This window comes from Nannospalax galili, unplaced genomic scaffold (assembly GCF_000622305.1).
Source record: "Nannospalax galili isolate Female #2095 unplaced genomic scaffold, S.galili_v1.0 scaffold1198, whole genome shotgun sequence".
In the NCBI taxonomy this organism is placed as follows: Eukaryota; Metazoa; Chordata; class Mammalia; order Rodentia; family Spalacidae; genus Nannospalax; species Nannospalax galili.
The window spans coordinates 191,495-219,301 of NW_008340898.1; the positions used below are offsets into that span (position 1 = coordinate 191,495).

At 40.0% G+C, this 27,807-nt stretch overlaps 1 protein-coding gene across 1 annotated transcript; it reads left to right on the top strand.

Moving 5' to 3' along the window:
* The first annotated feature begins 865 nt into the window (after positions 1–865).
* Positions 866–27,506, top strand: LOC103736555 (olfactory receptor 1J4-like). The gene is made up of 3 exons (XM_008836061.2): positions 866–1,353; positions 23,224–24,154; positions 27,369–27,506. Exons 1-3 carry the CDS (start codon positions 866–868, stop codon positions 27,504–27,506), a joined length of 1,557 nt encoding a protein of 518 aa, XP_008834283.2.
* Positions 27,507–27,807: the final 301 nt, after the last annotated feature.

Consider the following 27,807-nt stretch of genomic DNA (forward strand, 5'->3'; position numbering starts at 1 on the left):
GTAATAAGGGAAGAAGGAAGGAGATAGGAAGAGAGGAAGAGAGAGAGGAGGGGATAGGAAGAGGGCAGGAAGAATGGAGTGGAGGGGGATAGTGAGGTGGAATGAAAAGATCAAGCTTCTATGTCGTTGCTGCTGTTAGGGATTTAATCCCCATCACCATGGTCTAGATTCTGAGCCCCTACATCTGCTGGGACTGTGAAACTCCAGGAGGTTAGTGATTTTTTTTAAATGTCAGAACTGGGTATGGCTAATAACACCTCAATCTTCTGTTTTTCTGAGTTCCTGGAATTTGATAATGGAATTTTCTCCTCAATTTGTCCTACTGTAGTAACGACCATGGCTGAATATGGTCACGTTTAAAGATCTGCTCTGAGATCATTATTTGCGTTAACCTAGATTTCCAACAAATTTATATAACTAGGTAACATTGTTATGCTTTATAGAAGGAACTCATGTAGACGGGGAAAGCGGCCCATGGAAACTGAAGAAGTTAATCTTAGAATCAAGGCTCATCTTAAGTCTCCTGGTGTGAAGCCTGTACTTCTTGCTCAATATTCTATGAAATGATTAGAGAATGTGTGCTCCAACTGGGAATTTTATGATCTGTTGTTTCCAATGCTGAAAACACTGTTGAAAAGATATATGAATAAGTGAACAAACTTGCATTCTTTCTTAAAGGCCACTTGTTAGCATTGGAAATGTCTTCTCTCTGCTTAGGATGATTCCAATCAGATTCAGACTATAAAGTGTGGAGTTTGTCTGAATTTGGACGCAGTCTCCTGGAAAAAAGCATATAATGTCTGCCTGGTGAGGATCTCAGGTTTCTAATATTTTCTTCTCCTTCATTCACAACAGGAAGAGGACCATGAGGAGGGGGAACCAGAGCAGTGTGTCTGAGTTCATCCTCCTGGGGCTCCCCATCCAGCCAGAGCAGCAGGGCATCTTCTTCACCCTGTTCCTGGCCGTGTACCTGACCACGGTGCTGGGGAACCTGCTCATCATCCTGCTCATCATGCTGGACTCTCGCCTCCACACCCCCATGTACTTCTTCCTGTGCCACCTGGCCTTCTCTGACATCTCCTTATCATCTGTCACCATCCCAAAGATGCTCAACAACATGCAGACTCAGCACTTGTCCATCCCTTATGAGGGGTGCATCTCTCAAATGTACTTTTTCTTGCTTTTTGTAGCTGTTGACAACTTCCTTTTTGGAGTGATGGCATATGACAGGTATGTGGCCATTTGCCACCCACTGCACTACATGGTTATCATGAGAAAGGAGCTGTGTGACTTATTGGTGGCTGGATCTTGGTTCCTCTCTTGTATGAGTGGCCTGTTGCATACCCTGCTCCTGTCCCGCCTGTCGTTCTGTGCTGACAACACTATCCCCCACTTTTTCTGTGATCTCAATGAACTTCTGAAGTTGTCTTCATCAGATACCTCTCTCAATGAGCTAGTCATCTTCACTGAGGGTGGAGTTTTGACTCTCTTGTCATTGGGTACTATTGTGGGCTCCTACATATGTATCAGTTTTACTGTCCTAAAGGTCCCCTCCATGAAGAAATTCTGCAAAGTTATGTCCACCTGTGGCTCACACCTCTCCTTGGTGTTTTTGTATTATGGGACTCCTGCAACAATTTATTTCTTTACTTCCTCAAATAATTCCCATGTTAAGGATATAATTGCTTCAGTAATATTTACAGAGGTTGCACCCATGTTAAACCCCTTCATCTATAGCCTGAGGAACAAGGACATGAAATTGGCTCTGGGAATACTTTGTAGAAGAGTTGTTTGAGCCAAGTGAGAATTATGTGCTCATGTTCTTACTTATCCTAGAGATGCTTCCAGAGATGCTCCCTTAAAATTGTATAGGTGAATAGAGTAAATTGCAAAAATGACCACACTAGTCTGTGCTTTTCAATTTTGGTGTTTATTTCCCCACTCCTTGAATATGTGCAGATTTTGTGACTTGATTCTTAGTTTTGGTGGAAATGTTTATGAGATTTGCATGCTTAGAAGGACTTCATCCCTGCTGTATTTGTAATTATGAAATCACCATATAGGTTACCTTATAAGTTAATCTAAGATAGTCTGAATGAAGAGGGAAGGCTATAAGAAGTGCAGAAAGGATGCTCCAGCTAGCACTTCACCAGCAAAAGTGGACATAAAAAGGGAGTTTATGGCATTGATGAGTCCTAGTTGAGATGATCTGAGTTGAGCCAAGTCTAGACGTGCCATCCATCTTAATGTGGTTCCAGGCAAAATTGCCAGACTGTAGAATTACTACATGAGCTACCATTTAAATCACTGTGTGTTGGGATTACTGTTTGTCATAAGCTAACTCATGCAGTGACTTCCTGTCACTGATAAGCTCAAAACATTTCCTTACTCTGTCTTCCCTCCTCCTTTTTTGATCCTCTGATTTAATTGTCTTCCTTCCCTGTCTTCTAGATCTTGCTGACTTAAAGACATAGAAGGTCATATGCAATTTCCCATGATCTTAGCCTTAGCCATTTCTACTACATCAATGTATTACACCCTACCCTTTCTAGTCAAGTGTAAAAATAATATTTTTAATTTAAAAAAACTTGATTATTTTTATTTTTTATGTGTATGAGTGTACTGCCTGTATGTATGTGAGTGTACCCGTGTTGTGCAATGCTGCAGAGGTCAGAAGAGGGCTTCAGATTCCCCGGGACCTGGAGTTGAGGATGATTTGCAGCTGCCATGTGGGTTCTGGGAATCGAACCCGGGTTCACTGCAAGAGCAGTCAGTGCTCTTAACCACTGAGCCATCTCTCCAGCCCCAAGTATAAAAGTGATGTTTACAAACACATTGTCTCACCTAACTATAGCTACATAGAAACTTGTCATGATATCAAAATATATAGACCTCCTATTTCTGAAGGAAAATATCTCATCATAAATGCGTGTTTCTTTTTTTAAAAAAAATTAATGAGCTTTTGTATATCTTATATAACAGTTCTTAATTCAATTTAGATCCTCACCCCCATCCATGCCTCCACAGCCTTCACTGGACCTCATGTATTAAAATATCAAGGCTGAAATTAATGAAGTAGAAACAAACAAAGAAATAAACAGACATAAATACAAAAATACTAAGGAAATAAATTGGTTCTTCCTTTACAGCTCTTTTTACCAGATCTTTGCTTTGTATTTTTAATGTCATGATTATAATATGCTGTGGAAAAATTTTTTGGTAATGCATATTGGGGTTCTAAATGCCTCTTGTGTTTGAATGTGTTTCTTTCTCTAATTTGAGGGTTTCCATTGAGCAGATTCTCTATGCTTTAGTGTTGTTTCTCAGCTAAAGGAACGTGTAGGTTTGGCTCTTCCTTGTGTCCCAGTGGTCATGGACCTTGGGGTCATGATGCTTATTGATTTGTTTATGGTTATTTACCTTATCTTGATAATCTAATCTTTGTACTCTTTCTTTCTTTCCATTCTTTTTTTGTGATTGAGGCTTGGTGTTGCTTTTTGCTATCTTTTTTTCAAGTGTATAATTTTTATTGAATTTTTGTGCATTTCATACAAAACATCTTCAAGGTTGTTATAACCCCTCCCACTTCCACACCCACATAGACCCCCCTCCCCACAGCGTTCCATGCATTATATCTGTTAAGGCTTATCGAATCAAGTTTGTGTATCCAGATGTCCCTCAGTGCAAGTTCATCCACTGGGGTCTAGTCAGCCTATCTAGAGTCACTCCCTTAAAGAAGATCAACTATCTGTCATCCAGTAGTAATCAGCTGCCAATAGTTCTTTGACTAAGGATGGGGCCTACTGCCCATATCCCTAGTTCTATACTGGGTTTTTGTCTTATTGAATTTGCATGCTGGCACCAGTGCCATAAGTTCATATGGGCAAGTTCCCAGATGCATGGAAGACTGTATCCTTTTGGTCATGCACCAACCCTAGATCTTAAAGTCTTTTTGGACCTCTCTTCTGCAATCGTCCCTGAGCTATGGGTGGATGAGGTTTAATATAGGAGTCCTACCCAGGTACACACTCTCTGCAGTCTCTTATTCTCTAGACATTGGCCCATTGTGGCTTTCTGTGTGTATCACACTTTGTTGTATGAGGAAGCGTCACTGGTGAGAGTTGAGACGTGTGTTAGTATTCTCTCTACCCCCTGTTTTATTATGTTCCGTGAACTTTAGGAGTAGATATTCCACTGTAGATGTGTCATTTAGATCTGGGTATCTCTGAAACACATATTGTCCATGTGACCAGTTGTGGAACTCTGTCTGTAGCAAAAAGAAGATTTTCTGAAGAATGGTGAATAGTATACTTGTCTGAAGGCTTTATAACAAGAAACAAAGTGCCAGACAGGAGAAACCTCCCTTCCAGTTGTTGGTCAGTGTAGTCCAAGAGACTCCCAAGATTACACAGGCTATTGCCATAGGCCTTCTTTATCTCACAGAACTTGAAAGTAAGGCCCTATCAATGAAGTAAGACTTACTTCAGACACAGGACTTGGAACAATGTAGCTGGAAGTGACTTGGAAGCCTCCTCCATGAAGACTGGCCAGGTAGGCCTTTGTTGCATAAGAAAAATCTCCAACAAAACTAGTAATTAAACCAAGTCACAAAATCTGCACATATTCATAGAGTGGTTAAATAAACACCAAAATTGAAAAGTGCAGCCTAGTGTGGTCATTTTTGCAATATACTCTATTCAGCTACACAATTTCAAGGGAATATCTCTGGAAGCATCTATAGGGTAAGTAAGAACATGAGCACATAACTCTCACTTGGCTCAAATAACTCTTCTACAAAGTATTCCCAGAGCCAATTTCATGTCCTTGTTCCTCAGGCTATAAATGAATGGGTTTAACATGGGTGTAACCTCTAGAAATATTACTGAAGAAATTACATCCTTAATGTAGGAATTGTGTGAGGAAGGAAAAAAATCATTGCAGGAGTCCCATAATACAAAAACACCAAGAAGAGGTGTGAGCCACAGGTGGATATAACTTTGCAGAATTTCTTCATGGAGGGGGCCATTAGGACAGTAAAACTAATACACATATAAGAGGCCACAATAGTACCCAATTGCAGGAGAGTCAATATTCCACCCCTAGTGAAGATGGCTAGCTCATTTAGGGAGATATCTGAACAGGACAACTTCAGGAGTTCATTGAGATCACAGAAAAAGTGGGGGATAGTGTTGTCTGCATAGAAGGACAGGTGGAACATGAGGAAGGTATGCATCAGGGCTGGCAAACAAGAGAGGAACCAAGATCCAGCCACCAATAAGTCACACAGCTCCTCTCTCATGATGAACATGTAGTGCAGTGGGTGGCAGATGGCCACATACCTGTCATATGCCATCACTGCAAGAAGGAAATTCTCAACACGTGCAGAGAACAAGAAAAAAAAAACGCTTGAGAGATGCATCCCTCATAAGGGATGGACAGGTCTTGAGTATGTATGTTGCTGAGCATCTTTGGGACGGTGACAGATGTCAGTGAAGGCCAGGTGGCACAGGAAGAAGTACATGGGGGTGTGGAGGCGAGAGTCCACCCTGATGAGCAGGATGATGAGCAGGTTCCCCAGCACAGTGGTCAGGTTCACGGCCAGGAACAGGGTGAAGAAGATGCCCTGCTGCTCTGGCTGGATGGGGAGCCCCAGGAGGATGAACTCAGACACACTGCTCTGGTTCCCCCTCCTCATCTTCCTCTTCCTGCTGGGAAAGATGGAGAAGAAAATAACAGAAAGCTGAGGTCCTCACCAGGTAGACATAATATGCATGCATTTTTCCAGGGGACTGCATCCAAATTCTGACAAACTCCACACTTTGTAGTCTGAATCTCACATTGGGCTTATACTAAACAGACCGAGGACATTTCCAGTGATAGCAAGATGGTCTTTAAGAAAGGATGCAAATTTGTTCACTTATTCACACGTTTTCTAAACAGTGTTTTCAGCACTGGAAACAACAGATAATAAAATTCCTGTTGGAGCACACATTCTAGAATCATTTCATAGAATATTGAACAAGAGGTAGAGCCTTCCCACCAGGAGGCTGAGATGGGCCCTGGTTCAGAGATCTACTTCTTCAGTTTCCTGGGCCACTTTCCATGTGCCATTGATTGAGTTCCTTCTATAAAGCATAACAATGTTATCTACTTATAAAAATTTGTTGGAAATCTATGTTAATACAAGTAATGATCTTAGAGCAGACCCTTACATATGGACATATTTGGCCACGTTCATTACTACAGTAGGACAATTTCAGCAGAAAATCCATTATCAAACTCACGAACTCAGGCAAGCAGAAGAGTGAGGTGTGATTAGCCAGTCCCAGTTACAACACCAAAAAAATCACTAACCTCCTGGAATTTCACAGTCCCTGCAGATGTATGGACTCAAAACCTGGACCATGGTGATGGTTATTAAATCCCTAACAGCAACAATGACATAGAAGCTTGATCTTTTCATTCCACCTCACTATCTCCTCTCTATTCCACTCCCCTCCCTCTTCCTATCCCCTCCTCTCTCTCTCTCTCTTCCTCTCTCCCTATCTCCTTCCTCCTTCCCTTATTACTCTTTGCTCTCTACATGTCTCTCCCTCTTTCCCAATACAAGGATTCATTCATAGTAACAGACCTGAGAAACTTCCATTCCAGAATCCCAAGAACTTTATCATGCTTTGAGATTTTGAGTATTCAGTACATAATAGATAATTTATTGCAATCTTAATCGTAAATGGCGTTGAGTGAGTTCTTAATGGGACAAAGGCAATTAATAACATTATATTGGTAAATTTAGGCATGAGAATACTAATTCTCTGGGGTGTGAAGTAACCCATCCCAATCACTATAGTGATACCTGATGCTGCCACATTTCCAAACTTTGTCAGTATGATCAGATGCCCTGTTCATCACCACTCCACTGGTCTTATACCTTCATTCATTAGGAAATCTAGGATGGGCTCAGCGTTGCAAACCTGCAGTCCCAGCACTTAAGGAAACCAAGGCAGGAGGATCATGCGCTTGAGCTGGTTTCAGCCACGAATTGAGTTCTAGGCCAGCCTAAGTCACATAAATAGATATTACTTCAGAAAATAAGAGGAATGGGAGCAAGACAAAGGGAGATGGAGAGAAAAAGAGAGAGAGATAAAGGAAGAGAGAAAGGGAGGAAGTTAGTTCAACCCTAAGACTGAAAAAAAATTCAGTGTTTCAAAGTTATACCGCGCCGCCAGCTTGATTGTCTGCTAAGGTTCATACACGTGATGATTCTGCAGTTCATTGTGTGCTGTCGTAGCTGGTCTCTCTGAGAGAGGAAGGTGAGACTACATAATGACTATGTCTGAGCAACTGGCTTCCATCTAGCCTTCATGGGCAATCCAGAGTGTACACTCACTAATTCACTAAATTTGCAGCATTTATGTAATTTAAATCCAACAGTCAGCAAAAATTTACAAAATTCTTCTTTGTTTGGTATTTTTTCACAAGGTCTCTCTAGTCCCAGTCCACCTTGAAATCACTATGTGAACCAGGCTGACCTCCATCTCCCAGAGAGCCAAATGTTTCTGCATCCCAAGTGCTGGAATTAAAGGCCCATGCCACTATGTACCCAGCTTTACTAAGTGCATCCAAAGCAGACATTCAAAGGTTTGTTTTGATGTGCCTCCTAGTATTGAATTAGAGGTCTAAAGCCTCATGCCAAAGGGCCTATAGTAATTGCTGGATCCTAATCTTTAGAAAAGAACTTCTGAGAATTTTTAAAATGCAGCTTGGTATCATATCAAGTCAGAGTTAAATCACAATTGGAAATCACATACAGAACACCAGAAAATCTAATCCAGGAAATTGCCATCTTCCAAAGGCACAGGAACCTGGTCACCAGCATCCGTAAGAGCAGGGAGGAGCAGAGTGGACAATTGTCACTCAGTGTGAAACAGGAAGAACATAGCAACTTACACTTCCAATGAGATCTGCCAACCCACTGGCAGTGACTATATCAAACATTTTGCAATTCAAGCATGTTTGAATAAAAATCTAGAAGTCAGAGGTCAAGCTTAAGGACTGGATAAGCAAAAAGAAGACTTTGTTTCCAATCACTCTCTGTGAAAGAGGCAGCTGCACACACTCTGGAATGAGGATGGGAAGCAGCCATGTGGAGTTTGACAAACAGTCTCCTAATGAGTCTGCTGCCTCTGTTTTGCCAAGAAAATACACCATGGATCTTAGTGAAATGAATTATTGAATTTTATAACACAACAAATGCCTGGATAAATCCTTAGGGTCATATTTTATAGTTCAGACTACTGAGCTTCACAGAGTTTATCCCAATGTCATAAAACTATGAAGAAGAGCCAAGATTAGAGATTTGAACCAAGATGTATGTGACAGCAGAGTGTAAGCATTTAGTCACTGTCATAGTCCCAAGAATCAACCTATGTCGTTGTTGAGGGCCAATGAAAAAGTGCCCACACATAACTTTGAATACATGAAGTCATACTTGCAAATAGATGCTCATTTAATTAAGGATTATCCTGCTATGAGCTGCCTGATCTAAGAGGACGTAAGACCTGTGTGGAGACTACAGCTATGAGTCTGTGTCCCTAACATACAAATATATGCATGTATAAAAAAGCACACATTAGCATAGATTAATTTTATTTCCAATTTGCAACCATGCCAGAGTTAAACAGAAATGTTCACAAAGCACTTGAACGCAGTCACATGTACATACAAGCAATCACAAATTTTTCAGATCAGCAGCCATTCTCATTAGGAGAACTATACTCAGTCTAGATAGAAACAGAGAGTGTGTCACTTTCGAACAAATTAAACACTGCCTGCAACACAACTCATTGAACATGAACATTACACCCAGTCATATGCACATACATGAAAAACATACTGTATACAAAGAGATACTCACGCAGTCATGAAGTAAAACAGCATTAAACCATCACGGAAATATTATATCAAGGAGAGAGGATTTTCAGATCCTTATAATCTGTATCTGTCCTTCTTACATGAAGAAGCGACTCTCTACGCCAATCTTCTCCTAAATACACTGAATTAATACAGAAAAACCACACAAGTCATGCGTGTTCTCATATAAACACACAAATCTAGTACCAGGAAATAGGTCCTCATCTTCTTCTGGCCTGTCACAAATCCTGATGAGCTCAAATATGTTCTGTTCAGACCTACTTTCTGATCTGTCACTTTCTGCTTATGAAGAAGAGTAAGAAAAACAGGAAGAAGCTCTTCTACTAAAGGGTCTACTGGATGCTCCTGTCTGTTTTCAAGCAGCAGAAAAGTAGACAAGATGTGCATCTACCAACAAGATTAATGTCCGGGAGGAAATAGCCCGACTGTCTAGTGAGAAAATGAACCAGCATGGACTAATTGTAATGTTTGCTGTATTGCCCATTGGAGGGGGTCTGTGAAGGGACTTGATGGACTGAGCCACAAGAGAGTGGAAAAATGTGCCTGACCTTGAAGTTCATGTGAGAAGCACCGGTGGTCCTAGTCATCATGGCTTCTGATGCAACCTACGGTGGTCTGAAGTAATCACAGATCACACACTGTTCACAGACAAAGCAAGGCCTTCCCTCACAGCCTCCCATAACAACAATTCCAACATTTTTAAGAGCTCATAGGTTATTGTTGTCTGAGAGTTTGCCAGTCTCTGGATTCCTCTAAGATACTCCGCAGAGCAGGTCCTAGGGTTTCTGCAGGAGGATGAGTGATGAGACTGAGTCCAAGGTACCAGCTGTGCCCCTTATTCACAATGTTGCTAACCAAGGGTTTACGTTCTAAGCTAAATAACACAAAACACGAAAGCATAAAATTAATGTGCAAATGGAAGTACAGAATGTTTGTGCACAGTAAGAGTGCCAGATAAAACACTTAAAACTTTAATAGAAGAGTTATAAAGAAAATTGCTAAAAGTGATATCAGTGGGTTGGCAGAATAGTCCTCCAGGTTTATACTTCATCCAAAACATCCAATAAGCAATTATGCACAGATAAGAACAGTAAGCATTCTAGAAATGGAGAGTAAAGCTGAGACATCCACTCTGGCCTGCAAAAGTGGAAAAGCCAGGATAAAGAGTAAGAAGAATGGATCTGTCTAATTGCATTGCTTCCCCCTATGTCAGTAGCCTCCATGATTCAGAAGTGAGCTGAAGGGGTAGAGAGATGGCTCTGCTCTTGCACAGGACCCTGGTTTCAGACCCAACACCTACATGATGGCTAAGAACTGTCCTTAACCCTAGTTCTAGAGGGAATCCAAAGCCCTCTTCTGACCTCTGCAGGCATTGTACTACATGGGTGCACTTACATACAAGCAGGAAACACACTCATACACATAAAGTAAAAACAATAAACAAAATATTTTAGGTGAGCTAAAGACAGACATTCCTCCTCCTCACAGTTTGGAAAACCTTCATGGAAGGTTCATTCAATCTGATCCCGTGTGGAGGTTGGGGACTACTAATAGTGACAGGTCACATGAGATGAGGTGAAAACAAAAGTAAGATGAAGTCAGGGAAGGTGCCACCCGCCTTTGATCCCAGCACTAGGGAGGCAGAAGCAGGTGAGTTTCACTGAAATTCAGGCAAAGCTGGTCTACAGAGTGAATTCCAGCACACCTGGGGCTACAGGGAGACCACGACTCAAAAAAAGTGAGGTGAGGGTATCAGGGGAAATGGATATGTTTGCCCACAACTATGCTTCATTCTGACCAAAGATAAGGAAGTACATATGAGAGAAACTAGCAAATAATACCAACTAAAGAAACTCAGTCCATGAGGCTTCAGGGCTTCAGTGCTGCCTGACTTTCCCACATATTCCAGGTGCTCTTGTGGAGTCTTATTTAGACTGATTCAAACCAACTCCTGTACTAATCCAGCAGCCAGTAATTCCAACCTGGGAGATACTGGCCACTGTAGTTTTGGGATTTGGTCATCATCTGGGGAAAATAAACAATAAAATCTGCATACTCTTGGAGTTTAGCTACTTCTGTACTGGTCACAGTTCTTTGCGGGAAAAGTAAGATGTTAACAGAGGGGAAACCGGATGATGGTTTGTGGGAAAGTGTTGTAATATTTTGCAACATTTCTGTAGATGTAAAAGAATTTGATATGAAAATATTCATAAAGATAACCATCTAAGGTTCTGGGTAAGGTAGTAGACTAGAGGCTGCCTCTGTGAGAGCCTGTAGACAGAATGAATAAGAAATGTAGGTGCTGTTCCAAAGAGAGAAATGGAGAGCATACTTAAGAAATTCACAAAGGAAGTGAGACGATACAGGAAAAGAATTGAAACTAAGATGTACACAAAGACAAACAAGATGTCTGTAAGTATAAAAATGCATATTTAGCATACAGTAAAAATATTATGTTTGCCTAAGGATGTGACAGATTTTCCCCTAGATCTATGACCTCTGCAACCATGTGTATTTGATTTTATTTACAGTGCCATACATGAGCTCCCTCCCATTGAGAAGGCTTTAAGTCCAATCGTGTAGCCATTGATTACTCCCAGGACAAAAGTGCCATTTTGAACCACTATAATTTGTTGTGCTGGTCATTGTTGGGGTTATTAGACTTTGAAGCTGGGGTTGGAAAATTAATTGATTTTCTTTCTTAGCAGTTTCCTATAATCAAATACACATGGTTGCAGAGGTCGTAGATCCTAGGGGAAAATCTGTCTGTCACATCCTTAGATAAACATGATTTTTTCTGTATGCTAAATGTGCATTTTTATAATTACAGACATTTTGATTCTCTTTGCGGTACATCTTAGTTTCAAGTTTTTTCCTCTATCCTTTCAGTTCCTCTGTGAATTTCTGAAGTATTTCCTTCATTTCTCTCTTTGGAATAGCATCTACTTTCCTTTTTCATATTTTAAAAGTTTTACAAAATCTTTCTTGAGAATTTCATACATGTATATAAAGTATTTTGATCAAATCCATGCCCACTCCTCCCCCTCCAACATTCCCCACTCTGAAGAGGTAACTGTAAAATCTTTTAAGGATTAGATACAAGCATCCAATATTTTTGACTTTTTTGGCCTTTGGAAAGTATGTTGCTAACAGGCCCAAGGACATTTTGAATTTTAGCCAAGAAACTGGTTACATTTCTTTTGGGCCTTTTACCCTAACTGCCTAGCCAATTCCTACCTCCTATTCCTACGTGCCATCCTCTGAAGGGGTTACCAAATTTGCCAATGGGGGAATAGGGACACAGACCACTCTGGCTTCTTCCATGCTGAACAGGGAAGGAGGATGAGGCAATTGGAATATCTCTTCAGAGGCTCTATCTAAAAGACTCACAAATTGCATAACTCTTGTCTCTAACGGGAGAAGAAAGTCCTTGAATCGTGAATAGGAGATGTGAAGGAGAAGTCAAGGCAAGAATAATTAGCATTACAGGCTCTACACAGGGAACTAGAAAAGAGAACAGTGCAATTTTCAAATGTTCAATGAGAATCCATTGGAGTTACTTGGCAAGGGCCTCCAAAAGCATCCTTCTATTGTGTTCTTCATTTTTCTTTTGTCTTCCAAGGCTGGACTAGTTGGCTGAGAAGAGAGGCTGGATACTCAGGTGAGGGTCCAGTGAGCCTACTTGGCACTCCTTTAATGAATGAGCACAACTGTCAACAAGCCTAATTTGACTATGTTTAGCAATCAGGCTCAGCCAAAGTCATGATGATGGTAGTTATTTCATGCAGATGGAACTGCTGTATAACATCATCTTATTAAAAGGACCTGAAAATTAAAATGATTTGGTGCTAGGAGCCACATATGAGGGAGAACATACATCATTTGTTTTTCTGAGTCTGTGTTACTTCACTTAGTATAACAGTTTCTAGATGCACCCATTTATCTGCAAATTTCATTATTTCACCTTTGTTTACCGTGGAATAGAACTCCATTGTATACACATACCACATTTTTGTTAACCATTCATCAGTTGAGGGACACTTAGTTTGCTTCCATCTCTTAGCTATTGTGAAAAGAACAGCAATAAACATGGTTGCACATGTGTCTCCACAAAGAATGTGTCCTTTGGGTATATGCCAAGGAGCGGTACAATGGGGTCATATGGTAGGTTCATTGAGTTCTCCACACTGTTATACATAGAGGCTACACAAGTTTGTAATCCCACCAGCAGTGAATTGGCATTCTCCTTTCCCACATCCTCTCCAACATTTGGTATCATTTGTTCTCTTGATCCTAGCCAGTCTGATTGGGTAAGGTGATACCTTAGGGTTGTTTTAATTTTCATTTCCCCAATTAATAACAATGTTTAACGCTTTTGGAGATGTTTCTTAGCATTCTTTATTTCTTCCTTTGCGAACTCGCTGTTTAGATATTTAGTTCATCTTTTAATTCAGTCATTTGGTCTCTCGATTCTTTGTTTTTTGAGTTCTTTATATATTCTGGATGTTAAACCTCTGTCAGATGTGTCACTGGTGAAGATTTTTTTCCTATTATGTGGGTTTTCTCCTCAGTTTTTTGATTGTTTCTTTTGCTGTACAGAAGCTTTTTAGTTTAATGAGGTCCCACATACTGATTTCTGACCTTAATTACTGAGCAACTTCTGTCTGATTTAGAAAATCCCTTCCTACACCTATATCCTGTAAGTTATTGCCAATATTTTCTTCCAATAGATTCAGGGTTTCCAGTTTCACATTGAGGTCTTTGATCTTTTCAGAGTTGACTTTTGTGCAAGGTGAAAGATAAGGATCTATTTTCATTCTTCTACAGGTGGATATCCAGTTTTGCCAGCACCATTTGTTGAAGATGCTGTCTTTCCTGCATTATGTGTTCTTGGTACCTTTGTCAAATATCAGATGGCTGAAAATGCACGTTATCAGGTTTGGATCTTCAATGATGTTATATTGATCAATGTGTCTGTGTTTGCACCAGTACCATGCTGTTTTTATGACTATGGCTCTGTAGTATATTTTGAGATCTGGTATAGTAATCCCCCCAGTGTTCCTTTTTGTGATTAGGGTTGCTTTGGCTATCCGTGGTCTTTTGTGCCTCTTTATGAAATTAAGGATGCATTTTTCTAATTCTGTGAAGCATGTCATGGAGATTTTGATTAGGACTGCACTGAATCTATGTATTGTTCTTGGTAGGATGGTCATTTTAACTATATTAATTCTTCCAATCCATGAACATGGGAGGTCCTTCCATCTTCTGGTGTCTTCCTCAATGTCTTTCTTTAATGATTTAAAATATTCATTGTAGAGATATTTGGTGTCTTTTGTCAGATTTAGCCCAAAATATTTTAATGTTTTTGCAGAAATTGTGAATGGGAGCATTCCTTTGTATTCTTTTTCCGGTTGCTTATTATTGATATATAGAAATGCTACTGATTTTTGTAGATTGATTTTATAATCTGACCTTATATTGAAAGAGCTGATCAGTTCTAGGATTTTTCTGGTTGAACTTTTGGAATCATTAGGTATAGGTATCACATCATCTGCAAAAAGTTATAGTTTGACCTCTTTTCCAATTAGTACTCCTTTATTTCCTTCTCCTGTCTTATTTCTCTTCCAAGAGTTTCAAGCACTATGTACAAAAGGTGTGGAGATATGGACATCCTTGCCTGATTCCTGATTTTAATAGGAATGCTTCCAGTTTTTCTCCATTTAGAATGATATTGGCCATGGGTTTGTTGTATATAGCTTTAATTTTATTGAGGTATGTTCCCTCCAGTCCAATTCCATCTAGGACTTTAAACATAAATGTATGTTGAATTGTCAAAGGCCTTCTCTGCATCTACTGAGATGACCATGTGGTTCTTGTCTTTGAGCCCATTTATATGATTTATGACACTTATTGATTTACATATATTGGACCATACCTGCATCTCTGGAATAAAGCTGACTTGATCATGGTGGATGATCTTTTTGATGTGTGTCTCTATGCAGTTTGCAAGTATCTTGTTGAGAATTTTTGCATCTATGTTCATTAAGGATATGGGTCTCTAGTTTTCTTTTTTGTTTGTATCTCTACCTGGCTTTGGTATTAGAGTGATGGTAGCTTCATATAAGGAATTTGGAAGTTCTCCTTCCACTTCTATCTTTTTGAATAACTCAAGTAGTATTGGATATAGATCTTCTTTAAATGTCTGATAGAATTCTGGTGTAAATCCATCTGATACTGGGCTTTTTTTAGTCGGGAGGGTTTGTATTACTATTTCAATTTCTTTTTGTGTTATGGGTCTGTTTAAGCTGTTAATCTCTTCTTGGTTTTTTTTTTCAGTGGTCCCCATGCTTTAGATACCCATCCATTTCTTCTAGGCTTTCAAATTTCATAGCATATAGGTTTTTAATATATTCCCCTATAATGCTCTGGATCTTTTTTGGTGTCTGTTCCCCTTTCATCTCTGAGTTTGTTGATTTGGAGGTGTGCTTTCTTTCTTTTGGTTAACTGGGCTCGTCATCTGTCAACCTTGTTTATCTTTTCAAAGAACCAGTTTTTGGATTTGTTGATTCTTTGTATTGTTTTCTTTGTTTCTATTTCATTAATTTCTTCTCCAATTTTTATTATTTCTTCTTATCTGCTGGTTTTGTGATTCACTGGTTGTTTCTTTTCAAGTGTCTTGAATTGCAATGTTAAGTCATTTATTTCTGTTCTTTCTGTTTTTTAATGTAGGCACTTAGAGCTATAAACTTCTCTCTAAGGAAAGCTTTCAGCATGTCACAGAGGTTTTGTTGTGTTATATAGTCCTTTTCATTTAGTTCAAGAAATATTTTTATTTCTTTCTTAATTACTCTTTTGACCCATTCATCATTCAGGAGTGTGTTTAATCTCCATGTGTTCATGTGGTTACTAGGGTTTCTTCTGGTGTTGATTGATAGAGGTTTGTTTTGTTTCCCAGTATATGGTCAATTTTGGAGAAGGTTCCTTGGGGTGCTGAATAGAAAGTGTATCCGTTGGTGCTTGGATAGAATACTCGGTGGATATCTGTTAGGTCCATTTGATATATGGTATTATTTATTTATTAAGTCTCTCTGTTAATTCTCTGTTCTGTTGACATATCTAATGGTAAAAATGGGGTATTAAAGTCCCGCTCCATCTGTCCTGGAGCTCACTATGTAGACCAGGGTGGCCTCGAACTCACAGATATCTGCCTGCGTCTGCCTCCTGAGTGCTGGGATTAGAGATGTGCACCACCACCCCACACTGATATATGGTATTATTTAATTCAGATGTCTCTCTGTTAATTCTTTGTCCTGTTGGCCTATCTAATGGAGACAATGGGGTACTGAAGTCCCCCACTATTAATGAGTTGGTATTAATCTGGGTCTTAAGTCCTGTAATACTGATTTTATGAAGTTGGGCGCACCAGAGTTTGGTGAATATATGTTCATGATTGTAATAATATCTTCTTGGTTTATTGTTCCTTTGATCCTTCTTGGTTTATTGTTCTTCTTTAACTCTTCTGATTAGTTTTAGTTAAAGTCTATTTTGTCAGATATTAGAATTTCAATGTCTGCTTTTTTCTTAGTACTATTGGCTTGGTATTGTCAGATATTAGAATTGGTATTGTCAGATATTAGAATTGCAATGCCTGCTTTTTTCTTAGTACTATTGGCTTGGTATATATTTTCCATCCTTTCACCTTAAGGTAGCACCTGTCCTTGAAAGTGAGATGAGTTTCTTGCAGTTAACAAAAAAGATAGGTTTTGTTTCTTAATCCATTCACATTGTCTGTGTCTTTTGACTGGGGAGTTCAGTCCATTGATATTTATAGTTATTAATGAAAGATGAGTATTGAATCCTGTCATTTTTATTGATGTTCACATTCTTGATATAGCTGTGCATTTCCACAGTTATACTTTCATTGAATTTCTTTCTGCAACCCTTGGATATAGTCATTCCCTTCCTTAGCTCTTTATATTGCATCCAGAGCTCTCTGAAGGGCTGGTTTTGTGGACATGAATTCTTTCAGCTTAGTCATGCTTTGGAAGATTGTTCTTTCCCCTTCAACTATAATAGACATTTTGGATGGGTATAGTAATCTGGGTTGGCATCTGTGTTCATTTAATACTGGGAATACTTTGGTCTGGGCTCTTCTGGCTTTCATAGTTTGCATTGAAATGTCAGCTATAATCATAATGGGTTTTTCTTGATATGTGACTTGTTGTTTTTCTTTTGAAGCATTCAATATTGTCTCTTTGCTCTGTATGTTTAGTGTTTTTACTATGATGTGCCATGGAGACTTTCTTTTCTGGTCTGGTCTACTTGGTGTTCTATATGCTTCTTGTATTTGTAAGGGGATGTGTTTCCTTAATTTTGGGAAATTTTCTTCCATGATTCTGTTGAAGTTCTGGGCCATGCCATTATCTTGAGATTCTTCTCCTTCCTGTATGCCTATGATTCGTAAGATTGGTCTTTTTATGGTGTCACACAATTCCTGCATATTCCATCCTGTGATTTCTTACATTTTTCATCATCTTTGCTTGAGTGGTCTAGTTTGTCCACTTTATCTTTCAGTCTTGATACTCTGTTTTCCATTTCATTCATCCTATTGGTGAGGCTTTCTCCTGTTGTTTCTAATTGGCTTACTGAGTGTTTCACCTGCTGAGTGTTTCACGTCCTACTTCATTTCAGCCTGAGTAGTCTTCAATATTTCTAACTCTTCTGAGTTCATTCAGAAGTTTATCCCTATCTTCCTTCATTTCTTTGATTTCTTTGTGTGTTCTTTAAATTCACTGAATTCTTTTATCATGTTTATCGCTGTTCTTTTGAGTTCCATGTCCTGCTTTATCTCTAGGGCTTTCTCATTGCACTCTTCTAGATGACTATTGGTATTTGGTGGGGATATGTTATTTTGGTTTTTCATGTTAATATTTTTTCTTTGTGACTTTGACATGTGAATTTCTTTTGTAGTTTTTGATTCTGGTGTGAGACTCAGGCCTTCAAGTTTAGGTCTGCTTCTTTCTGTGAACTTTATGTGCCTTTGTTGTTTACTTGTAAGGCATGAAAAGCTAGTTGGCCTAGGCTTCCAGTTCCCTCTTTTGATTTTATATTTGAGTGGCCAAATTGATTTCATCTTCAGGAGTTCTAAGAGAGGCCCAAGTCAGATGATGATCAGATGCTCTCAGGCTTTCTCCTAAGGTCTGGATCCCTCCAGGAAAGATATTGTCCTCAGAAATTTGGGGCTGGACTGTCCTGGGAGCAGGGCCCAAGAAAGATGCTGTTCTCAGGCAGATGGTATCCATGCCACCCAGGGATGCATAGGTAGGTGTGTGTGGGAAGAGGCCCCAAGGGCTTCTGGGGACTGCAGGGAGGAACTGAGTTGGTCTGGATGAAAATGATCAGGCAGCAGTGGTGGCTCTGAGCCTAGACATCAGCCCTGGTGTCTGGGGTTCAAAGACAAGAAACGGGCCAATACCCAGGCTAGGAGGAGAGACAAGGTAGGGAAGCTGGGAGGGTGAATGAGGCTGGGGGAGTCAAGGCACAGTGGGCGCCCCTAGACTTACCCAGGAAAGAGGCTGGCGTGTTGTGCAGCCCAGGGCAGCCTAGGGAGGTGAGGGTGGGGCCAGGCCCAGAGTTTGGCCCCAGTGCCTGGGGTGCCAAGAAAAGAAATGGGCCAGTACTCAGTCTAGGAGGAGAGATGGAGCAGGGAAGCTGGGAGAGTGAATAAGGCTGGGGGAGTCAAGGCACAGTGAGCACTGCTGGACTTACCCAGGAAAGAGGTGGGCAGGTTCTGCAGCCCAGTGAAACAGAGGGATGTCATTAATTTGATTTTTTGAGAGGTAGGATATAGAGCCTGAGAACTGTTATGCCAACCTGTGGATGCCATTTGTTAATAGTTTTCTTTTAATACATTGAAGATATATCTGACTTATATACCACCACTACTGTGCAAGGGAATTGTGATTTGAATATGTACTACATGTATCCATTAATTTTCTAATTTCTATGATTCATGTTACTAATTAGCTGAGAACTACAGACTTTGGTTAAGGTACACAGTGAATAAAGGACATAGCAGGTACTGTTCTATGGTCAGTCTGTGTTTAATGACCTTGGACTCAGTCTCATTGCTTAACCTCCTGATCAAGTGCCAAGACTTGCTCTGTGGAGTTTCTCAGAGGAATGCAGAGACCTGCAAACTCTCAGGAAGGAATGAGTTATGAGCATTCAGAGACATTGGAATCAGTGTTGTGGGAGGCTGTGAGTGCGGGCCTCGCTTTGTCTATGGACTGTGTGTGATGTATGATTATTTCAAACCACACTTGGTTACATCAGAAGCCATGACTCCATGGCCACTGGTGCTTCTAAAGACACCAGCATCAAAGCCAATCACACTTCTTTCTGGGTCTCTTGTGGCTCAACCCATATAGTCCCTTCACAGATCCCCTCTCAAGGGCAATACAAGAAATTGGACAATTAGTGTATGCTGGTTCATTTTCTCACTAGAAGCTTGGACCATTTCCTCTGGGCACTGATCTTGTTGATAAATGTACATTTTGACTATTTTTCAGCTGCTTGAAAATAGACAGAGCATTCAGTAGACCCTTTGGCAGGAGAGCTTCTTCTTGCTTTGCGATCCTCTTCTTCATGAACAGAAAGTGAAGGCTCAGGAAATAGTCTTTAACAGAAGGTATTTGATCTTGTCAAGGATTATCAAAGATCAGAAAGAGATAAGGAATCACTTCCTAACACTATGTGTATTTCTTTTTGAACATGTATGTTTTGTATTAATACAGTGTATTTAGTAGGGAATTGACTTATAGAACCACTTTTTTATTTATTATTTTTCTTTTATGTGTATAAGTGTATTGCTTGCATTTATGTGAGTGTACCCATGTCGTGCAATGATGCAGAGGTCAGAAGAAAGCTTTGGATTCCCCTGGAACTGGAGTTAAGGACAGTTCGTAGCCGCCATGTGGGTGCTGGAAATTGAACCTGGGTCCTCTGCTAGAGCAGTCAGTGCTCTTAACCACTGAGCAATCTCTCCAGCCCCGCAGAGCCACTTTTTTATGTAAGAAATACAGATGTAGATTATAAAGATTTGGAAATCATCTCTTCTTGATAGTATATTTTGTATGATGGTTGAATGCTCTGTGTTAGTGAATGACTGCATGAGTGTTTCTATGGATATAGAATGTTTTTTGTGTGTGTATGAGTGGATGGCTGGGTGTAATGTTCATGTGTATTGTGGTGTGTGGCAGTTTTTATCAGCTGTTTGTAACCTACTGAGTATGGGTTATAAGGAGAATGACATTTGGTCAGAGAGATCTATGATTGCTGAAATGTACCTTGTATATTTATTGGTCATGCAATTGTTCCTATGCAGCACACTTGTATTCGAATCTGTAGAAGACAAAGTAGAGGTATGGTAGCATAATAAGTGTGTTTGTATACACACCTGCACATGTGTACCTTGGGGAAACAAACTCACAGTTACCTTCTGCACTCAGGATTTATATCTTCTTAATCAAGGCAGCTCCCAAGAAGACTCTCCTTCATCTATAAAAGTAGCTCTTGGCCCGTATGACTTCAAGTCCCCTAAATTCTGTTGGAGAACTTTTCTTTACTATCTTTCACCATTGACATATTCCCATTCTTGGTTCAAATTTCTAATTTTGACTCTTCATAGCTTTATAACATTGGGATAAACTGTGAAGCTCAATAGTCTGAACTATAAAATTTGACAGTAAGGATTTATCCAGGCATGTGTTGTGTTATCAATATTCAGTAAGTCATTTCATTAAGAGCCAAGGTGGATTGTTTTGGCAAAATAGAGGAAGCAGACTCATTTGGAGACCGTTTGTCAAATCTGTCTGCTTCCCTTCCTCATTCCTGAGTGTGTCCAGCTGCCTTTTTCACAGACAATGATCGGAAACAAAGTCATTTTTGCTAAGTTAGCCATTAAGTTTGATCTCTGATTTCTGGATTTTTATTCAAGAATACTTGAGTTGAAAAATATTTGATATAGTCACTGCCAGTGGGTTGGCAGATCTCACTGAAGGTGAAAGTTCCTGTGCTCTTTCTGTTTCCAACTGATTGACAATTGTCCTCTCTGCTCCTCTCTGTTCTTACAGATGCTTGTTACCGGGTACCTGTGCCTTGGTTTGTGGCAACTGCCTGGATTACATTTCCTGGTCTTCTGTATGTGATCTCTACCTGCGATTTAATGCTGACTGAATAAGGTACCAAGTTGTACCTTAAAAAATGTCAGAAGTTGTATTCTTAAACTCATGATCCAGCAATTACTTTAGGCCCTTCAGCATGAGGCTTTACACCTCTACTTCAATACTATGAGGAACATCAAATCAAACCTTGGAATGTCTGCTTTAGATGCATTAGTAATTCTGGGTACATAGTGGCATGGGCCTTTAACTCTAGCACTTGGGAGGCAGAAGCATTTGACTGTCTGGGAGATGGAGGCCAGCCTGGTTCATGAAGTGATTTCCAGGTGTGCTGGGACTAGAGAGACCTTGTGAAAAAAATATCCAAAAAAAGCATTTTGTAAACGTTTTCTGACTATTGGAATTAAAGCACATAAATGCTGCAAATTTAGTGCCTGATATGAATTAGTGAGTGCACATTCTGGTTTGCCCAGGGAAGGCGTGATGGAGACCAGTTGTTCAGACCTAGTTATTATGTTGTTTCATCTTCCTCTATCAAAGAGACCAGCTATGACAGCACACAGTAACTACAGAATCATCATGTGTATGAACATCAGCAGACAATCAAGCTGTTGGTGTGGTATAAGTTTGAAACGCTGAAATTGTTTCAGTCTTAGCCGAGAACTAACTTCCTCCCTTTCTCTCTTTATCTCTTTTTCTCTCCCTTTGGCTCTCTCCCCTTCCTCTTGTTTTCTGAAGAAATATCTCTTTATGTGACTTAGGCTGGCCCAGAAATCGATATGTGACTGATACCAGCTCAAGCCCATGATCCTCCTGCCTTGATTTCCTTTAGTACTGGGATTGCAGGTTTGCAACACCATGGCCATCCTGGATTTCCTAATGAATGACGGTGTAGGACCAGTGGAGTGGTGATGAGCAGGGCATCTGATCATATTGACAATGTTTGGAAATGTGACAGCGTCAGGTATCACTGGAATGATTGGGATGTGTTACTCAACACCCTAGAGAATTAGTATTTTAATGCCTAACTTTATCAATATAGCATTATTAATTGCCTCTGTCCTAGTAAGAACACATTCAACACAAATTATGAATAATATTGCAATAAATTAGATGATTATGAATCTATTATGCATTGAATACTCAAAATTTCGAAGCATGGGAAAGTTCTTGGGATTCTGGCATGGAAGTTTCTCAGGTCTGTTACTGTGAATGAATTCTTGTATTGGGAAAGAGAGAGAGAAGTGTAGAGGGTAATAGGGAAGAAGGAAGGAGATAGGGAGAGAGAAAGAGAGAGAGAGGAGGTGATAGGAAGAAGGAGGGGAGAGTGGAGTAGAGAGGGGATAGTTAGGTGGAATGAAAAGATCAAGCTTCTATGTCATTGCTGCTGTTAGGGATTTCATCCCCATCACCATGTTCCAGGTTCTGAGTGGATATATCTCCAGGGACTGTGAAATTCCAGGAGATTAGCGATTTTTTTAAATGTTAGAACTGGGTCTGGCTAATGTACACCTCACTCTCCTGCTTGTCTGAGTTCCTGGAGTTTGATAACTGATTTTCTGTTTTACTTATCCTACTGTAGTAATGAACATGGATGAATATGGCCATGTGTAAGGATCTGCTCTAACATTATTATTGCATTAACCCAGATTTCCACCTAATTTTTATAAGTAGATAACATTGTTACGGCTTTAAAGATGGAACTTAGGTACACAGGGATAGTGACCCATGGAAATGGAAGAGGCAAATTTCTGAAACAGGGGCCAGCTTAAGCCTCCTGCCATGAAGGCTGTACCTCTTGCTCAAGATTCGATGAATATTATAAAATGTGTACTCCAACAGGGAATTTTATTATCTGTTATGTTTCCAGTGCTGAAAACACTGTTTATAACACGTGTGAGTGAACAAAATTGCATTCTTTCTTAAAGATATCTTGTTAGCAATGGAAATGTCCTCCCTGTGTTTAGTATGAAGCCAATTTGAGATTCAGACTGCAAAGTATGGAGTTGTCAGAATTTGGATGTAGTCCCCTGGAAAAATGCATGGATATAATGTCTGCCTAGTGATGATCTCAGGTTTCTGATATTTTCTTCTCCTTCATTCACAACAGGAAGAGGACCATGAGGAGGGGGAACCAGAGCAGTGTGTCTGAGTTCATCCTCCTGGGGCTCCCCATCCAGCCAGAGCAGCAGGGCATCTTCTTCACCCTGTTCCTGGTCATGTACCTGACCACAGTGCTGGGGAACCTGCTCATCATCCTGCTCATCAGGCTGGACTCTCGCCTCCACACCCCCATGTACTTCTTCCTGTGCCACCTGGCCTTCTCTGACATCTCCTTATCATCTGTCACCATCCCAAAGATGCTCAGCAACATGCAGACTCAGCACCTGGCCATCCCTTATGAGGGATGCATCTCTCAAATGTATTTTTTCTTGCTTTTTGTAGCTGTTGACAATTTCCTTCTTGCAGTGATGGCATATGACAGGTATGTGGCCATCTGCCATCCACTGCACTACATGGTTATCATGAGAAAGGAGCTGTGTGACTTACTGGTGGCTGGATCTTGGTTCCTCTCTTGTATGGCTGCCCTGCTGCATACCCTGCTCCTGTCCCGCCTGTCCTTCTGTCTTGACAACACTATCCCCCACTTTTTCTGTGATCTCAATGAACTTCTGAAGTTGTCCTCATCAGATACCTCCCTCAATGAGCTAGTCATCTTCACTGAGGGTGGAGTGCTGACTCTTCTTCCATTGGGTACTATTTTGGGCTCTTATATATGTATTAGTTTTACTGTCCTGAAGGTCCCCTCCATGAAGAAGTTCTGCAAAGTTATGTCCACCTGTGGCTCACACCTCTTCTTGGTGTTTTTGTACTATGGGACTCCTCCAATTATTTATTTCTTTCCTTCCTCAAATAATTCCCATGTTAAGGATGTAATTGCTTCAGTAATATTTACAGAGGTTACACCCATGTTAAACCCCTTCATTTATAGCCTGAGAAACAAGGACATGAAATTGGCTCTGGGAATACTTTACAGAAGAGTTATTTGAGCCAAGTGAGAGTTATGTGCTCATGTTTTTACTTTCCCTAAAGATGCTTCCAAAGATACTCCCTTAAAATTGTATAGGTGAATAGAGTAAATTGCAAAAATGACCACACTAGTCTGTACTTTTCAATTTTGGTGTTTATTTCCTCAATCCTTAAATATGTGCAGATTTTGTGACTTGATTTGATTACTAGTTTTGGTGGAAATTTTTATGATTTATATGCTTAGAAGGACTTCATCCCTGCTATATTTGTAATTATGAAATCACCATATAGGATACCATACAAATTAATCTAAGATAGTCTGAATGAAGAGGGAAGGCTACACGAAGCACAGAAAGGATGCTCCAGCTAGCACTTCGCCAGCACAAGTAGATTTAAGGGAGTTTAGGGCATTGATGAGTCCTAGTTGAGATGATCTGAAATAAGCCAAGTCTAGGCGTGCCATCCATCTTAATGTGGTTCCAGGAAAAATTGCCAGACTGTAGAATTATTATATGAGCTACCATTTAAATCACTGTGTTTTGGGATTATTATGTGTTATAAAGTGAACTCATGCAGTGACTTCCTGTCACTGATAAGCTCAAAACATTTCCTTTACTCTGTCTTCCCTCCTCCTTTTTTGATCCTCTGATTTGTCTTCCTTCCCTGTCTTCTAGATCTTGGTGACCTCAAGACATAGAAGGTCATGGGTATGCAATTTCCCATGATCTCATCCTTAGCTGTTTCTACTGCACCGTGGTATCCTACCCTACCCATTTTAGTTAGGTGTAAAAGTGATATTTTTAAAGGTTTTTTAAATTTATTGTTTTTATTTTTTATGTGTATTAGTGTATTGCCATCATGTATGTGAGCACACCCCTGTTGTGCAATGCCACAGAGGTCAGAAGAGCTTCAGATTCCCTTGGAACTGGAGTTAAGGACAGTTCACAGCCAGCCATGTGGATGCTGGGAATCAAACCCAGGTCCTTTACAAGAACAGCCAGTGCTCTTAACTCATCTCTCCAGTCCCAAGCGTAAAAGTAATATTTACAAATTGTCTCACCTACCTCTAGAGACATAAAAACTTGTCATGATATCAAAATATATAGACCTCATATTTCTGAAAGAATATATCTCATCAGAAATGCGTTTCTTTTTTTAAAAAAAATTATTGAACTTTTGTACATCTTATATAACAGTTCTTAATTCAATTTGGGTCCCCTCCCCGATCCATGTCCCCCACCATTCACTGTACCTCCTGTATTAAAAAATCAGGGCTGAAATTAATGAAATAGAAACAAACAAACGAATAAAGACATAAATTCAAAAAACGAAAGAAACAAATTGGTTCTTCCTTTACAGCTCTTTGTACCAGATCTTTGTTTTGTATTTTTAATGTCATAATTATAACATGTTGCGGACAAAATTTTTTTGGTAATGCATATTGTGTTCTAAATGCCTCTTGTGTTTGAATGTGTTTCTTTCTCTAATTTGAGGGTTTCCATTGAGCAGATTCTCTATGCTTCAGTGTTGTTCCTCATTAAAGGAACGTGTAGGTTTAGCTCTTCCTTGTGTCCCAGCAGTCATGGACCTTGGGGTCATGATGCTTATTGATTTGTTTATGGTTATTTACCTTATCTTGATAATCTAATCTTTATACTCTTTCTTTTCATTCATTTTTGTGATTGAGTCTTGGTGTTGCTTTTTGCTGGGTTTTTTGAATGTATAATTTCTACTGAATTTTTGTACATTTCATACAAAACATCTTAAAGATCTTTATAACCCCTCCCATATCCACACCCACATAGCCCCATCCCCACTGGACTTCATGCATTGTAGAGTATCTGTTAAGGCCTATCAAATCAAGTTTGTGTATCCAGATGTCCCTCAGTGCAGGTTCATCCTCTGGGGTCTAGTCAGCCTATCTAGAATCACTCCCTTAAAGAAGATCAACCATCCCTCATCCAGCAGTAATCAGTTGCCAGTAGTTCTTCGATTAAGGTTTGTGCCTACTGCTGATACCCCTAGTTCTATACTGGGTTTTTGTCTTATTGAATTTTCATGCTGGTCCATTGCCATAAGTTCATATGGGCAAGTTCCCAGAGGCCTGGAAGACTGGTTATCCTTATGGTCATGCACACCTCTTGTGGTCCCCTCTTCTGCAATGGTCCTTGAGTTATGGGTGGGTGAGGTTTAATATAGGAGTCCTGCCCAGGTACACACTCTCTGCAGTCTCTTATTCTCTACGCATTGGTCCATTGTGGCCTTCTGTGTGCATCTCACTCTGTTGTATGAGGAAGCTTCACTGGTGAGAGTTGAGATACACATTAGTATTCTCTCTACCCCCTGTTTTATTATGCTCTATGAGCCTTAGGTGTAGATATTCCAGTGTAGATGTGTCATTTAGGGTCGGGCATCTCTCAAACACATATTCTCTGTGTGACCAGTTGTCGAACTCTGTAATAGTCTCCATCTGTTGCAAAAAGAATATTCTTTGAAGAATGGTTAATAGTATACTTGCCTGGAGGCTATATAACAAGAAACAAGGTGCCAGACAGGAGAAACCCCCTTCTAGTTGTCGGTCAGGGTAGTCCAAGAGACTCCCAAAATAACACAGGCTATTGCCACAGCCCTTCATTATCTCACAGAACTTGAAAGTAAGACCCTATCAATGAAGAAAAGACTTAATTCAGACACAGGACTTGGAACAATGGAGCTGGAAGTGACTTGGAAGCCTCCTCCATGAAGACCAGATCTCATAGTTCTGGAGGATTATAGGAAACTGCTAAGAAAGAAAATTAATTAATGATCCGACCCTAGCTTCAAAGTCTAATAACCATAACAATGACCAGCATAACAAATTATAGTGGTTCAAAATGGCACTTTTATCTTGGGAGTAATCAACGGCTATCAGAACAGACATAAAGCCCTCTCAATGGGAGGGAACTCATGTATGGCACTGTAAACACAATCAAATACACATGATTACAGAGGGCATAGATATAGGGGAAAATCTGTCACATCCTTAGACAAACACTATTTTTTACTGTATGCTAAATATGTATTTTTATAATTACAGACATCTTGCTTCTCTTTGTGAAACATCTTAGTTTCAATTCTTTTCCTGTATCCTCTCACTTCCTTTGTAAGTTTCTGAAGTACGCTCTCCATTTCTCTCTTTGGAATAGCATCGGTCTCTCCACAGGCTCTCACAGAGGCAGCCTCTAGTCTACTATCATATCCAGAACCTTAGATGGTTATTTTTTAATGAATATTTTTATATCAGAATTCTTTTGCATCTACAGAAAAGTTACAAAATATTACAACATTTCCCATAAACCACCATCATGTTTTCCCTTCTGTTAATATCTTCCAGTAAAGAACTGTTACTAGTACAGGAGTACGCAAACTCCAAGCATATGCAGATTTTACTGTTTATTTTCCCCTTGATGATGCCCTAATCCAAAATCTGCAGTGGCCAGCATCTCCCAGGCTGGAATTACTGGCTGCTGGGTTAGTGCAGGAGTTGCTTTGAATCAGTCCAAATAAGACTCCACAAGAGCACCTGGAATATGTGGGAAAGTCAGGCAGCACTGAAGCCCTGAAGCCTCATGGACTGAGTTTCTTTAGTTGGTATTATTGGCTAGTTTCTCTCATATGTACTTTC

Excerpts from the sequence above, each read along its gene's own strand:
- LOC103736555 (XM_008836061.2), top strand. The coding sequence starts at position 866 with ATGAGGAGGGGGAACCAGAGCAGTGTGTCTGAGTTCATCCTCCTGGGG. Across the intron at positions 1,354-23,223 it reads CTGTTGCATACCCTGCTCCT|GAAGAGGACCATGAGGAGGG; the intron begins GTCCCGCCTGTC and ends CATTCACAACAG. Across the intron at positions 24,155-27,368 it reads TGGGAATACTTTACAGAAGA|TCTACTATCATATCCAGAAC; the intron begins GTTATTTGAGCC and ends GGCAGCCTCTAG.